The 14,347-nt window shown below is 38.4% G+C and overlaps 3 protein-coding genes across 10 annotated transcripts in view; all 3 read right to left on the bottom strand.

The window, feature by feature from the left end:
- Positions 1 to 7,537, bottom strand: part of LOC122010123 (calmodulin-lysine N-methyltransferase) — a 45,464-nt gene extending 37,927 nt beyond the window's left edge. Inside the window, exons 1-4 of the mRNA XM_042566535.1 lie at positions 7,298 to 7,537; positions 6,892 to 7,093; positions 3,197 to 3,276; positions 578 to 638 (exon numbers count right to left, since the gene is read on the bottom strand). Of these exons, the coding sequence (XP_042422469.1) occupies positions 578 to 638; positions 3,197 to 3,276; positions 6,892 to 7,093; positions 7,298 to 7,430 (476 nt within the window). The 5' untranslated portion in view covers positions 7,431 to 7,537. The remainder of the gene's footprint in view (positions 1 to 577; positions 639 to 3,196; positions 3,277 to 6,891; positions 7,094 to 7,297) is intronic.
- LOC122010122 (RNA-binding protein 39-like) overlaps positions 1 to 14,347 on the bottom strand; it is a 51,543-nt gene that overhangs the window by 9,494 nt on the left and 27,702 nt on the right. The gene's annotated exons all lie outside the window — the stretch shown is intronic.
- LOC122010125 (signal peptidase complex catalytic subunit SEC11C-like) lies at positions 8,529 to 14,124 on the bottom strand. 7 transcript variants are annotated; one of them, XM_042566542.1, is made up of 9 exons: positions 13,451 to 14,122; positions 13,161 to 13,273; positions 12,971 to 13,005; positions 12,471 to 12,542; positions 10,988 to 11,023; positions 10,049 to 10,094; positions 9,467 to 9,554; positions 9,326 to 9,383; positions 8,529 to 8,777 (listed from the first exon to the last, which is right to left on the bottom strand). In XM_042566542.1, the coding sequence occupies exons 1-9, from the start codon at positions 13,498 to 13,500 to the stop codon at positions 8,727 to 8,729; spliced, it is 549 nt and encodes a 182-aa protein (XP_042422476.1). In that variant the 5' UTR covers positions 13,501 to 14,122; the 3' UTR covers positions 8,529 to 8,726. The 7 variants fall into 7 exon arrangements, with proteins under 7 accessions (XP_042422476.1, XP_042422472.1, XP_042422470.1 ...); XM_042566538.1 differs by having other exon boundaries at positions 8,529 to 9,383; positions 13,587 to 14,124; XM_042566536.1 differs by having other exon boundaries at positions 8,529 to 9,383; positions 13,451 to 14,123.

The following is a 14,347-nucleotide window of genomic DNA, read 5'->3' as shown; positions in this document are numbered from 1 at the left end:
ACTTTGTCTGCTTTCAACTTCAATAAAAAAAATGTTCTATTTGGAATTAATTTACCTACAAATACAAAGAAACATAACTTATTATTGAAGTAAATAAACAAAATCAGAAAGTCCATGTAATCCTATAAGATCTTTACAAATGTGTCAATGGTGAGACCTTATAGATTGAATTTACATGGACGAACTTGTTTATCATTATTCTTTCAATGCCTTCTTTAAGCATCTTTCCATTTGTAGTTTTTATAGTACAATTCTTCATGATAGTTTAACGTATGGAAATGAAGTTTCACATCATGAAGACATCAAGGACCTAGTCGATGTCATTCTACTATAACTCTTCACTTTCTTTGCAAAAAATTTTGTTCTAAGTATGTTGAACTTCATACAACTTCCATATTACTACCTCTCATTTGCTTTTTCTAAGCCTGGAAATGTATCCCCAAATTCCATCATGCTGGTTAGAGTTGGGAACAGGTGTAGGGGCGAAATACATTCAGTTTAAAGAAACCATTGAAAGAAAAGAAAGTTATATTGATCAATCAATCAGCACAAAAGGAACAAAACATGTCTAACATACCCAAACATATCACGATGGTCTACACAAAACCAGGCCAGGACATCTTCTGAAGGCCAACAACCTACATAGATGATTAGGAGAGTTAGACACAGAATTAAACTAAATCTAAGATGATTGTATAAAGCAAAGGGAAAAAATCTAAAGATATTAAACAAATAATTTTTGTCGAAAAAACCGTGCAAGTTTAGTGAGCTCTTTTTTTATGTAAATAGAAGGTGAAGCTAACCTGTCTGCTTTCATAAATAAATATATACAAGTATTAGCGCGAGTGAGAAGAGGATACAGGTAGAGAAAAGGACAACTAGAAGAGTTATGTACCAATTTAACAGAGAGGTAAAACTAGTGAACATGGTCTTCTAGTTACTTTAGCACCACAAACCGAAGTAACCAAGCAGGTTACCATAGACAACAGATTCCTTGTGAAAGATGCTGGCCATGCAACATTGTACCCTTGCAGAGTGGATTTGATGGGTAGAGAGTTCAAGAATGTCAGATTGTTTAGTAAGCATAGAAGAACTGTAAAGTCCATGACAACCACTTATGGTAAACAGGCAAAAAGGTAATAGTAAAGTTTGTGCCATCAACAAATGGCAAATTGGGAACAAAGAAAAGGTGGTTGATTGACTAGGTCATGGTTAGGACATTCAACAATTTGGGTTCATGGGGATGTATGTGAGTTGAGAAAATCATGTGTGAGCTTACCTCAAGTATCAATGAGGTGATGATTTTCACTTGGCACACAAATGGCATGCCATAAAGGTAGTGACAGCCAACCATGTAGCTGATCAAGTTTAGGGGTGGGAATTGAGAATGTCACTTGTGCATATACTTCTTGCATAACAGTGTGGCAATGATTTTTCACTAGGAGCACGGATGGCGCATTGACAACCAACCATAAGGCCTCCCAAGTTTCAGGAAGGAATATTCAGCATGAATTAGGTATCACTATGAATAAGAGGATAACCATATATCCATCTAGGTGCTCAAATGAAGGAAGAAATATGAGGGTATGATGATGAAAGTAAATCAGTAAGCCATGAGGTAGGAATCAAATCAGAGATTACGTTCATAGAGGGATGGTGGGTGGTGTGAACTAAAGGCAACCATGATGGTTGAAAATAGCAATCCAATGAATATTGGAGGACTGGATAAAGAGGGGCATGCATGACTCAGCGAGAACTCATTTACGTTCATTTTCTATGAAAAGTGAAAATATACAAACCTAAACACGGCCTTAATTTTTTAAAACCCAACAACATAAATGAATAAGCTTGAACACTTATTAGCTAGTTGGTTCTTACCTTTGAAATAACTCTCGAATAATTCATGAATAGACTAGTTTGAAAGCTTGTTTAGGATTGATTTTTTTTTGTTTACTATGCTTATTTATGAAAATATATTACAAATGCACAATATGCTTTTGATAATATCATTTTTGATATTCTGAATTATCTAATATCATGTTTAAAAAAAAAATAAATAATACAAGTTTTTAGCTATTGGATAGAGTTTAGCTAACTTTTAGTCACAACTTTGTCTCCAGCTGAGATGGGTAAAATCTCAAGCTTGCAATCTTGAATAAAAAAGCAAAACCAAGTTTGGCTTGGTTCATTTACAACCCCACATAGTTGGAAGACATCACAAAGCATCCATGGATATAAATAATCCAATGTCGCAATTTGAAAAGGGGAATATTGAAATTCTATGCATTATTTAAGGAAACAAGCATAGACTGATAATTTTTCAACATAAACTTTTTGATGTGAGCAACCAATCAAATTAGTATATTAACACAAAAGGTTACCTTCTTAATAAACAAAACTATGCTCAATCCTTTTTCCACTGACCATTCAGGATGTAAGCAACAAAAACCATGACAAAGTGTGAAGCACCTTGGATGAAACACGTGGATTGACATGGTAGTAGATGACAAGATTATATGAGACCAATTGAAAAGTTCATTGCTAACCCCAAATTACACTAGATTGCTGAAAACATGAAGAGAGCTAAGATCTAAGATAAAATGTCCACAGGCTATAAAAGGCTTTATCGCTTGGCCAATGGGATAAAACTCTCTCTCTGTCTCTTAGCTGCAGATATGATCGTCTACATGATCATCTACAGAAACAGCCTTAGGATAGGCAACAAAGAAAATCTTTGTTTGCACCTTATCTTTTCATAAGTGAGCAAAAAATATCTAATGATATTTAAATGTTTAAGCAAATTTATTAGGAAAAGACAGGGACATTTATTTCTCAATATAAATGTGAATATAGAAAAAGGTATGAGTAGTTCATTTTTCAATAAATATCTTATTTAGTGACCTAATGTACAGTAGTAGATCACAGGCATGTATATGCTAGAAAACAAACAAATTTTATTTGTCTATACAAACAGAAACACCAAAATATACTTCAAAACATGGATAATCATAATATTATGGAAAAAAAATATTAACAAAATAAACAAAGTATCAAACACAAGGTGCATGAGAATTTCCTTCCAAATTTAAGTAGTAAGAAAATTTATGTTTCTATATCCATCAAACAAAATGACCAACGAAATCCAACAGGAGAGATTACTTCTTTTGACAAGTAATGAAGTTTCAAAAGGACTCACATACTAGCCCTGTGGTGTCAATATCATATTGCCTGGAGATCTGAAAATCATATAGGTCAAGAGACTCCTCCATTCTCTGGCTGCAAAAAAATATTGAAAACATAGAAACACTTTAAACAGGAAATATTTGATCCAAATTTGACTTGCTTATATAATATAACTATCCAAACCGGATTATTATCAAGTACCCAAACCTAACTTACACAGGTTAGGTACCTAGAGGTACCTGACTATTAGGTACTTGTCATCAATTATCCATCCGGTAGATCCAAATTTGTTAAATTCCCTTTTATTGTCTTCACATACTAATTGTTCCCTTTTTGTAGTGTAAAAACTTCAATACTGATATATACCCTACATTAGCATGTTTCCTTCCTTGGTCAATAATTCTGAAGGAGAGAAATATTATTATTAGTTTTTGAAAGTTAGAAATGAGTACGGATATACTATAGTATTGATTTTTAAAGACATCTGGTTTAAGGTTTGATCTCAATTAAAAATAACAAAGACTAAATGCACATTAGACAATTCATCTCATTGATTAACCAAGGACACAGAAAATAATATATTACAGACGATGGAATAAGTTGAGGATTATTATGTTATGTTAAAAAATATAATCTTCTAAAAATATAAAAAGAATCAAATTGTTTGAATTTAGCAAATTAAAGAAGTATAACAATCCATCTAAAACAGATAATAAGCCGCTGCACATTGAAACAGAAATTTCATTAATTGCACATCAAGGGAAACTAATAGAACACAAACCTTCACTAAAAAAACTAATCATTCTAAAGTACGAATATAGGATGTTGACCCTTTAAGAGAAAACAATGAGCATGCAAATAACAGATATGCACAAAAATAGCATAAAGTGTTGGTGCAATATCCCTAGGTCAAGGTTGACCTGCTTGACTAAGCTTGAGTCTTCATGTTTGGGTTTCGATGTTTGACAATGGAAATTGCAGATGCAATCGTCCGATTGGGGAGATTGTTGATACAATTTTCCTATGGTCAAAGACTGACCGATTAGATGTGAAGAAGAGTCAAGTAGGTCAAAGAGTTGACCGGATACTTGACTAGGAAAGTCCTAACTAGAGGTTAGGTAGGTGAAAGTCCTGGTGAGTGAAGCCTGGAAATCTTAGTGACTGAAGCAGGTGGAAGACCTAGTGAGTGAAGCTAGGCAGTTAGGAAATCCTGGTGAGTGAAGCCAGGTGAAAAATCTAGTGAGTGAAGCTAGGGAGGTGAAAATCCAATGAGTGAAGTCGGGCAGTGGGAAAATCCTAGTGAGTGAAGCTAGGTGAAAGTCCTGGTGAGTGAAGCCAGGCAGATGGAAAGTTCTGGTGAGTGAAGCCAGGCAGATGGAAAATCCTAGTGAGTGAAGCTAGGCAGATGGAAAGACTTGGTGAGTGAAGCCAGGCACGTGGAGATCTAGGTGGGTCAAGGTTGACCGGATACCTGGTGTTGGGAAGCCCAAGTAGGTCAAAGGATTGACCGGATACTTGGCACAAGGAAATCCAGATGGGTCAAGGGTGACCGGACATCTAGTGGAAGTCCAAGTGGGTCATGGAGGACTGAACACTTGGCACGAAACGGTAAGTCCAAGTGGGTCAAGGTTGACTGCACACTTGGCACGAGCAGAAAAGTCCAAGTGGGTCAAAGGATTGACCGGATACTTGGTGAAGAAGTCCCGACATGTCAAGGTTGACCGGGTGCTAGGCATGAGGAGATTCAACAAGTCACGGTTGACCGGATGTTGGATTTGGGGACCCAAGACTTGAGTTAAGCAAGTCAAAGGGAGGTCAATCGATCAACCGATCGATTGAATCGCAGTCCGATCAACAGTTGATCGATTGAAGGTGGTTGTGAGTGAAGGTTGGCCCAATCGATCAGGCAAACGATTGGGAGCCTGAATCGTGACCACAGAAGCTTGCTCAATCGATCAGCCGATCGATTGGGCACCGCCAATCAATCGGTCAATCGATTGGGGGGCTAGAAATCGCGCGAGTCGCGATAAACGCTGAATCGATCGGTCAATCGATTCAGGTTTCTCCAGCAAGAGCACAGAGGCGCTAGCCGATCGATTCAAGCCTCCCCAATCGATTGGTCAATCGATTGGGATATGACCGTTGCGAAGGAAACGCTCCAAAGCCTTCTTCCTCGCAGCGATTCCACAACACTTTCTCTCCACTTCTTCTTGCGATTGTTCTCACAGGTTCACGCCAGTTCTTGAAGCTTTCTTGGAGTAAAGTGTTGCTGCACTTCCAAGGTCAAGAGACGTTCCATACAAGAAGCAAAAGCAAGCTAGGGTTTGCAGATCGTGTAAGATTTGATATTGTATTAGCTTGTATTTCGTTCCTCTTGTGTATTTGTGTGTGTGAGCTTATATGAGGCTTCTCCACCTCCGGTAGTTACCGAGAAGGAGTTATTTTATAGTGGATGAGTGAGTGAGGGTCGGATCCTTGGATTAGTCACCTCTTCTTGAGATGGATACCAAGTAAATCTCTTATGTTAGCATTGTGAGTTGTTTAAGAGAAAACATCATCAAAGCAAGCAAATAACAGATGCGCAAAAATAGCATAAAGGACCAACATAATTGACTAATTCCTAGCACATGTGCATTTAGGGGGGGGGGGGGGCGCTAGGAAAGGATAAAATGCCATATGCACCTAGTTGTGTGGCTATGATTAAATCTTTGGATCAAACTACCTATCTATTAGTTTGAGTTTTCTCAACACTTCTCTACTGCAACATATTAACACGGTTTCTTAATTTCCCTAAGATTAACATTCCCAGGACAACATTCGTGGGGGGAGGTTCCTATGAATATGAACCTATAAATCAAACAAATCCCATGTGTTTGCATCACAGTTTAGTTTCACTAGTGTGTTTGATTTGGTGAAAATGAAACTCAAAACTTTGGCGCTATTACTAATTGATTTCTTGATATTCTCCAGACAACATCTTTGCTCTAGGTGCACTAGGTGCATGGCATTGGATAGGTTCTTATTTGCCGATAATTTGATATATGGCAATTTGTTATCATGATACATCATGGACAGTCAGAAATAATTTACTGGTCCCTCCTATCTTCTCTTAAAATGCTAGCTCAAGTTACAGATAGAATATAAACCTGAAGACGAATACACCATCAACTTAATTTCAGCATAATATTCAATTACATCTTTAGGTTGTTTTCTCCTTACCTCAGTTGTTTCTGTAAGAAATATTGAGAGGGATTCCTTATTCCTTTCCAGCACAATCTTATTGTTCTATAAGGTCTCATATTTCTGCACTAATAGGTGGCTTATTCTGTCTTTTTTCTCTCAAAAAATAAATGCACAATGTGTTACGTGTTACTTAATAGAAGCATTATGACAGTCAGATAAAACCACTGAAATCATATCAATTTTCTTCTAAATCTGCCAGGCAAACCAACTGATATAGTATGGTTGCACACTGTCAGTTCAGGCCTAGGTGTCACTGTCGCTTGTCAAGATAATTGTATTCACAATTATAACTCCTGCTTGTTAGAAGACAAAACTATTGCAGTTAAGGTGCTATCGTCGGAATACATTATACAAACATCAAACATACAATGAAAATCTAGATCAGGTATTCGTTGGAATAATTGTAGTGCGCAGGGTAGGCCCAGCAATACAAAACTGCAGTGAACGGATAGATAAAGTACTTACATCATGACAAGTCCAGGAGCATTTTCTAGAGGTAATTTGTAGTGCAGGCAGGCATCGCGAGGGCCGGCTAGAATTTTCACCCGTCTAGAAACTTCCGGGGTTTGCACTAGATGGGTATCAACAAGAGGGCGGCACGGAATAAGATTAAAGCCACCACCTTTCTTCCTAGACACCTTCTTGGTGCTCATATCAGATGGATGACCTGCGTTCCCCTCGATGAGTGAGGTTAAAGACAGCCGAAATGCGTCGAAATACACATGGAACAAGCAGGAAGAATAGCATGTCGAAATCGTCGAAAAGGTAAAAACCGAAAGATTAAATTCCTTGCGAATTTTGTGCCAGAGATGATAGGTTCAGTGGAACTTCGGGACGAAATCCTACAAGAGGGCATGTGTTGAAGGACAACCTGATGCGGCGGAGGAAGGGCGAGGCAGCAGCGATCGGCGCAGAATCGCCCACCTGAGCGACGCATGGGATCTGCGAGGAAGAGAATCTGCAGCAGACGCCAAACCAGCTTCTGAGCTGCGAGAATCATCCATTCGGTGATCGTTCTCAACGAAGAAACTGGCGTCCTCAGCACCTGAGAGTAGGGCAAGTACAGAGCGTAGTCGTCCACGGTGGCGGTCTTACATGTACGATGGTAGATTACTTGGTGAAATATGATGTTAGTAAACAAAATAAATTAAAATTAAAATTAAAAAAAAAAAAGAGAAAAAAAAAATAATTACTCAATTTCATATATGAATTTCACAGATTTACTTAGGACAGCCGGCTATGGTGCGGTGATAAATGATGCTGAGTCGTCTGGACAATGAGGATTTGAATCTACCAAGCATATTTATACAGAAGTTTGAATTATGACGTAAGCCGTTGCTAATAAGCCGTTGCTAAGATTCATTTGTATTTTTTTATTCACATCAGTAATTAGAACCGTCAATTTGGATTGGATCCGTCGGGTTGGTCCATTTTGTCAAACAATTTAAGTGGATTGGGTTGAAATTTTATCAACCCAAGTCCACCGTGGGCCGACCCGCCTAGGCCCGCGACCCGCGCGGGTCGGCCCGCTCGGGCTTGGGTTGGTCCGCGGGTTGAAAAAAGCATGTAAGATAAGTTTTAGGTTAATTTATTATCTTTCTTTGTTATAATTTTGAAATAAAAATAGTACTTTTCATAACATAAGTACTCATTTGTGTTCATTTATATTTAAAATATATATTTATGTATACATTTAATTGTAGAAAATTTTTTCGAAGTAAAATGATGAAGATATGAAATATTTTTTTATTTTTTAAAAAAATTTTGATGGGCCCACGGATTGGCCCGTCAAACCTGCAACCCGTCTTAGAATGGGTTGGATTGAAAATTTTCTAATCCGTCAAGTTGGCGGGTTGGTCCGTCCCGTCCCGCCAAATGGTTAGTCCGCTATGAACCGACGCACCCCGTCACGGATTGACCCGTACAGCTCTATCAGTGATCGATGAAAAAATTTTATGAGGTTAGATGGATCTCTTTTAAGATTAGTTGGATCTTAAGTTGGTCCGAGCTGAATATCTAGATAAAAAAACACACATTATGTTTTTCATAAAAGACACTATTTTTTAAAACATCATAACAATGTCCCATTATATTCTTGGACAAAAATTAAGTCTACGCCGGAGGGATATTAAATTTAACACCAAATCTGTTAGTTATAGCAGAATTGCACATACAGACCACAATTGTAATTATCAGTATCATTGCTAATCTTTATAATTATAATTTTCTATAGAAAATCATAAAGAAAATATAACAATTTATTTCGATCATAAATTCTCGAATGCTTTGCTTCTTCTCCTCTACTCCTTTGAGGTTAGAGCAAACAAACCAAGAGCCCCAATGAGCAAGTACTGCGAAAATCAGAACAACTCAATTAGCCCTAAGCAGTTATGTAGTGGTGTTTTCGTAGCGAAAGAAAACATAATTCGACAGAGGGAAACAAACGGTCCGCGTAGCTACAAACAGTTGAGATTAACATGGGTTGATGTTCTTATAGAAAAATAATTAACCAGACTGGGTAACATCAAGCCTGGGATGACCGGTCCGATCCCATGAAAGTTTCGCTCTGTCCACCAGGATAAATCGGGAAGCGTTCGCAGCAGGCAGTCCAGGAGCCCAGCATTCTTTAGTTGCGTGTCCCATTTGGAGAAAAAAATCCTACAAATTCACTATAACTGGGGCTCGAACCGCGAGTGCATAGGTGACAACCTGAATGCCCTGCCGCTGTACCATAATCCCGGGGGCAGGTTGATGTTCTTATAGAGATGCATATGAAGGAGGAGATTACGAAACACAAACAAACTACCATGTACTTTGCTCGAAAGTCATTGATCCAGTAAAACAATGGCATGGACAAGCATAAGCAGTAGCTAATGCTCCTTGTTATTTTATGTCGTACCTTAATGACTGGAATCTCTGTGAGGACAATGGTAATCCAACCGACATACGGTAGAAACCTGCAACAATCGAGTATCGGCAGGTTAGGAGATGACAAGGGCAGGAAAAGAAATCTGAGAATGTAGAAATCTGAACTTCTTACCCTATGGCCCTGCCCATTATATGTTGCTTCTGAAGCCAAAGATGACCTTTAGCATACAGGACTCTATCGTTCTCGTCATTATTATCACCTGAAGGGCAAATCTAATGAGCATTTCCTAATAGATTATATAACAGACAAACAGATTTAGACTTCAGCGAAGGAATGGCAGATAAGAACTTTATGGACACGTACTCGTGAAACGTCTACTTCTAAAAGATAGATAGTAAACAAGTGAGACATATAAACGAAAATGAAATTCAGAAAGCTCAATTTAGATTGAACAAACAGGCGCACTTGCTTCATGATAACCATAAAAAACTTACCTACATGATAAATGTCAACCGAATACAAATTGAAAAGAGTTGTTAGTTACTAATAAATGATCTCTTACGCAACAATGGACACTTTCTTTGCTAGAGTTGCTCGCGGAAAATAAAACCAGCCATTGAAGAAGTAAACTATGTGGATGTAACTGAGGTGGCAATGTCTATACGGCATGGTGGTAACTAAAAAAATACTTTACAATTACAGAAGAATCTTTCTCATATCTATTTGTGCATGTGGTATAGAAAAATCCACTACCTTTTGTTAGAATAGAAATCTCTCTCGTGTCTTGTCGTTCATGGAGCTGCAAATAAAAATTGAGAGATGAAAGCTAAGATCACCAACTACCTGAATGACAAAAAGGATACATTCACTCTAGAAACTTTTTTAGCAAAACAACGATTCTTAAACAGAATGAATCAGAAGCATGATTAATAAACATGAAAGTGTTTAAAAATTATTTATGGTTGCATCCATTCCATCAGCACAAACTCTTAATCCAACATTGAGAAATAGTTTGATAGTATCGACAAATGAAGATCACTCAAAAAGTTCCGTATTAACTCTTCAAATTTTCAAATCAAGGTTTAGGTGTGACATGCTGGAAAGAAGCTGCAGGCGCACAGGACAACAAGACTACAGAAAATTTACGGAAGTTTTGGCTGCATAATATTATTACACATAAAGCACAAAATGGATTGGTAAGTAACATGAATACAGTTGATGTTCAATTATAACTCTGACAGTAATCTACATGTATGTTTCCTCCCTTCGGATTCATCATCTTTGAAACTAAGAAAGTTTGAATCAATCAATTAAAAAGATCTATGCAAATTCTTAAGACGTATGAGCAACGGTCGCACTTTACATACAAAGTGGAGAAAATATATGGTAACTAGCAGAGCATATTCACTTGCATTCACTGAACGATTCCCAAGTCAGACTAATTGAGCTAAACCTCTCTGAGCAATTAACTTCTGCCGACTCATCTTTTCTGGAATTTACACTAACACCCAACTATTATCCCATCATATAAAGGTCTACCGGAGTTCAGAAAAGAGAAACTTCAGACTTAATGTCAAAAGAGACTAAAGAAAGCATAATAAATCACTCAGTTTAAACAAGCAAGCATATGAGAGCAATCTAATGAAGATAAGTATATGAACAAGGGATAAGTAATTGAGTTGAAGCACTTGCCTCAATTACTCGATGAACAATCGGAATTTCACTTCTCTGCAGCAAGAGATTGTTAATGTCAATGCATCATTTACAACTTGAAATCTCAGTACAGTGAGAATGTTCTAAAATAAATGGTTGCCACAAAAACGGCTACATATCACTTGATGATTAAGGATCTTGGATCTCAAAATGATTTACATCCATGACAGATATGCCAATATTTTGGGGATAAACCTTAATTCATTACTCTTCAAACTTCCACACAGTCATATGCTGTCTATCACATATGTTTTCTTACAGTGTCGACCTAGCATCCACTTAGATTATTTTGTATTCGAATAGTCATCATCTGTTTAAACGCTAAGTAACCAGATTTATAATTAAGATAGAATTGATTGTGCACACAATTATAGAAAAAAAACTTGAGTTATCATGATGGAATATAGATTTACACATAGGCCATAATGGGCAACTAAACAAGGGAATCTAGAAGAGTAATATAAGAAATAATGTCAGTAGTCAAATTTAACACTAACATGTAGTTAAATATGATAAAAAAAATTTTGATTGAGTAAACACTTGTCAAAAAGAAAATGTTTAGGGCCAGAAATGGCGATGGAACAGAAGAGGAAACAAAAGTAGGTACAGAACATAGATTGTAAAAGAGTAGTCTAGAAGTGAAGAAAGAACAATTAAGAGGTAGGGGAGAGAGAGAGAGAGAGAGACTAGAAATATATGAAGCGATATAAGAGATATTAAACGAGAAACGTAGGACAAGAGTAGAGAAATGAGAACTAAGAAAAAAACTAACAGTCATTATTCAAAAAAAAATCTATGTTGAATTACAGTAGAAAAAGGCCTGTATCTAGCTCTCTATAGCTTAGTCATTGTCAATTTCAAGAAACCCATGATTTATATCAGTAAGCACAAATTTCATAAGACTAGTCCATTCTGCAATACCACAAGCCAGAACCTAATTCTTAGGCAACTTATTCCAAAAGGCAAAATATATTTCTGAAGTTCTAATAGTAACTTCAGTACTTGTAAATGAGAAAACGTTTCCCCTTATCCTAATGACATTAATAGTGTAAATTCTTCAAGAGTCTTTAGTTTGAACATGAAGACTACAGGCACCTTCATATGCTTCTTACCTTCACAAAAAGAACTCAATGCATTCAAGAGAATGTAGAATGGTTGACATAATGACTACAGTTTACACTGTCTATTCACAAATTCAGCTGGCACACAAAGACCTTGCATTTGGTAGAACAGTAAAAGAACACTTGATGAATCCGTTTATTTAACCAGAGAATGATCATTTGGTATTTTTGACCATTGAATAATGACAGTACTTAAACTGATCCCATTGGAAATTATCTTCTATTATGTAAAAAACAAAAGTGATACGATAATTTAGTAACATTTACCATAAAGAAAAGCCACATGACTAAAATATAGGATTATGCAGTATCAGCTATTTGAATATGAAAATGAATCTTACATTAAAATTAAATACAACAATTTCACCTGCACGAATAGGCTCCTTTCCCATATTCAAGAATAGAATATCACCCTGCATGACAACAAGCAATAAATCCTCCTTTGAAGATTTTAACTAACATACTTAGCTAAATATATTAACGAAGCAAGTGTTCAATACAAACAGATTGTACTAAAGCATATTTTGATCATAAAAGCAAGAGTTACATTTATCGCTCGAACAGGCACTCGTGGGTGACCAAGCAAGAACATACAATCAAACGTCATAGTGAAGTGAGCCAAGATCGAACATAAGACCTGATTTGCTTATACCAGGTTAAGTTCATGCTGCACTAGTTTAAGCCTACAAGGTGTTGTTTTCCCACCTTCGATCTTCAATCTAGCAACACCATTCGATCTCAAAACTGTATTTTTTTTTGTTGTTGATAGAATTACATTGTTGGACTCAATTTTCAGCAAGTAGAAATAGAAAGACCATGAAACCTGTTGAGCACTAGGTACCTCACAGTCACAGAAGCCACCTGCACTTGCTTGCCCTAATTCAGTTAAACACAATTCAGTTGCATAAAGTTCCTCAACTCGCCCAATCAAAATGGGCAAAACACACAAGCACAAGAAAACTCAGTCCAACTTCTGATCAGGTTGCTCGTATTAAAAATCCCAAATCATACCACAAATGAGACGCACGTACCCTCTGAAAACCAGGTTCCATGCTTCCAGAAAGGACGACCACCACCGGCGATTCCGTTCCGGTGACGCAAATCAAACACTTCCATGCCATCACGGCCAACGCGACGACCATACCTGGCACAGCACTGAAACAAGTAAGACGAAGTGATCGACTGACACCGCGGGCTTTCCCCCAAACTCGAGCAGAAGGCCCATCGATGAGGCGGCTCCAGTTTGAAGAAAGGAAGATGAAATCAAGTGGGAGGGGGGGGACGAGGAGGACCGAGGTTGACTAATTGAGTTAGGGCTTGCCGGATGTCGAGAGAGCGTAAGGAATCGAAGGCGTCGGCGATCCAACCCATCGCGATTGCTGTTTCTCCCGCTCCTCCGCCGGAAGCTGTCACAGCTTGCAAAGGTTCGGTTTTAACTTTTAAGGAAAGAAACGTACATTTTATAGCGCGGAGAGAAACTTCCGTCTGGAGGGGTAACTTCTGCGTGCCACGTCGCAGCGCGTTTCTCGGCCGTTGGATTTCCGGAATGATTCTGCGCCGCTCGGATCTTCCAGCTCACCCGGGAGCTGGGGCACTAGTCCGACGGCGAGACCATCCGGTGGTTGCTCCAGCAGGCAGAGCCCTCCATCATAGCCGCCGCCGGCGTCCGCCGGCCTCCACCAAAGCAAGCTCCACGAATTGGGGCAGAAAAGGGGCGTTTGGCGTTAGGTCGCACCCGGAGTTGTGGCTGCCGCCCGTCGACGGATTCAAGGCGGTGATGGGGGCATGCCCTTGGCGGCGAGTTTGCCGAGGGTCGGGTTTAACGGGTTGGAATGGCCTGGGAACAGCATCAATCCGATGAGCTTCGCGTCGATTCTGAGAGGACAGAAACAGGGACTGCCCGGATTGGAGCTCGGATTGTCACAACATGCACAAGTCGGAATTTTCAATCCTCGTTGCTTGATTCATTTGTATCAGCATATAGGGCAGGGCATCGCAGGCGCCGAAGTCGGCATCAGCGTCGAAGTCAAAGTCAGTATTGGTATTGACGTCAGCGTCGAAGTCGACGTCGATGTCGAAGCCGATATTGACGTCGAAGTCAGCGTCGAAATCGGCGTCGGTGTCGATATTGAAATCGACGTCGACATCAAAATCAACGTTAATATCAACAAAGTGCGAACGTTGAATGACAATAAAAAATATACATAAAATAATAATT

This window comes from Zingiber officinale, chromosome 8A, assembly GCF_018446385.1.
Source record: "Zingiber officinale cultivar Zhangliang chromosome 8A, Zo_v1.1, whole genome shotgun sequence".
NCBI classification, from domain to species: domain Eukaryota; kingdom Viridiplantae; phylum Streptophyta; class Magnoliopsida; order Zingiberales; family Zingiberaceae; genus Zingiber; species Zingiber officinale.
This window is presented reverse-complemented; position numbering and strand designations above follow the sequence as displayed.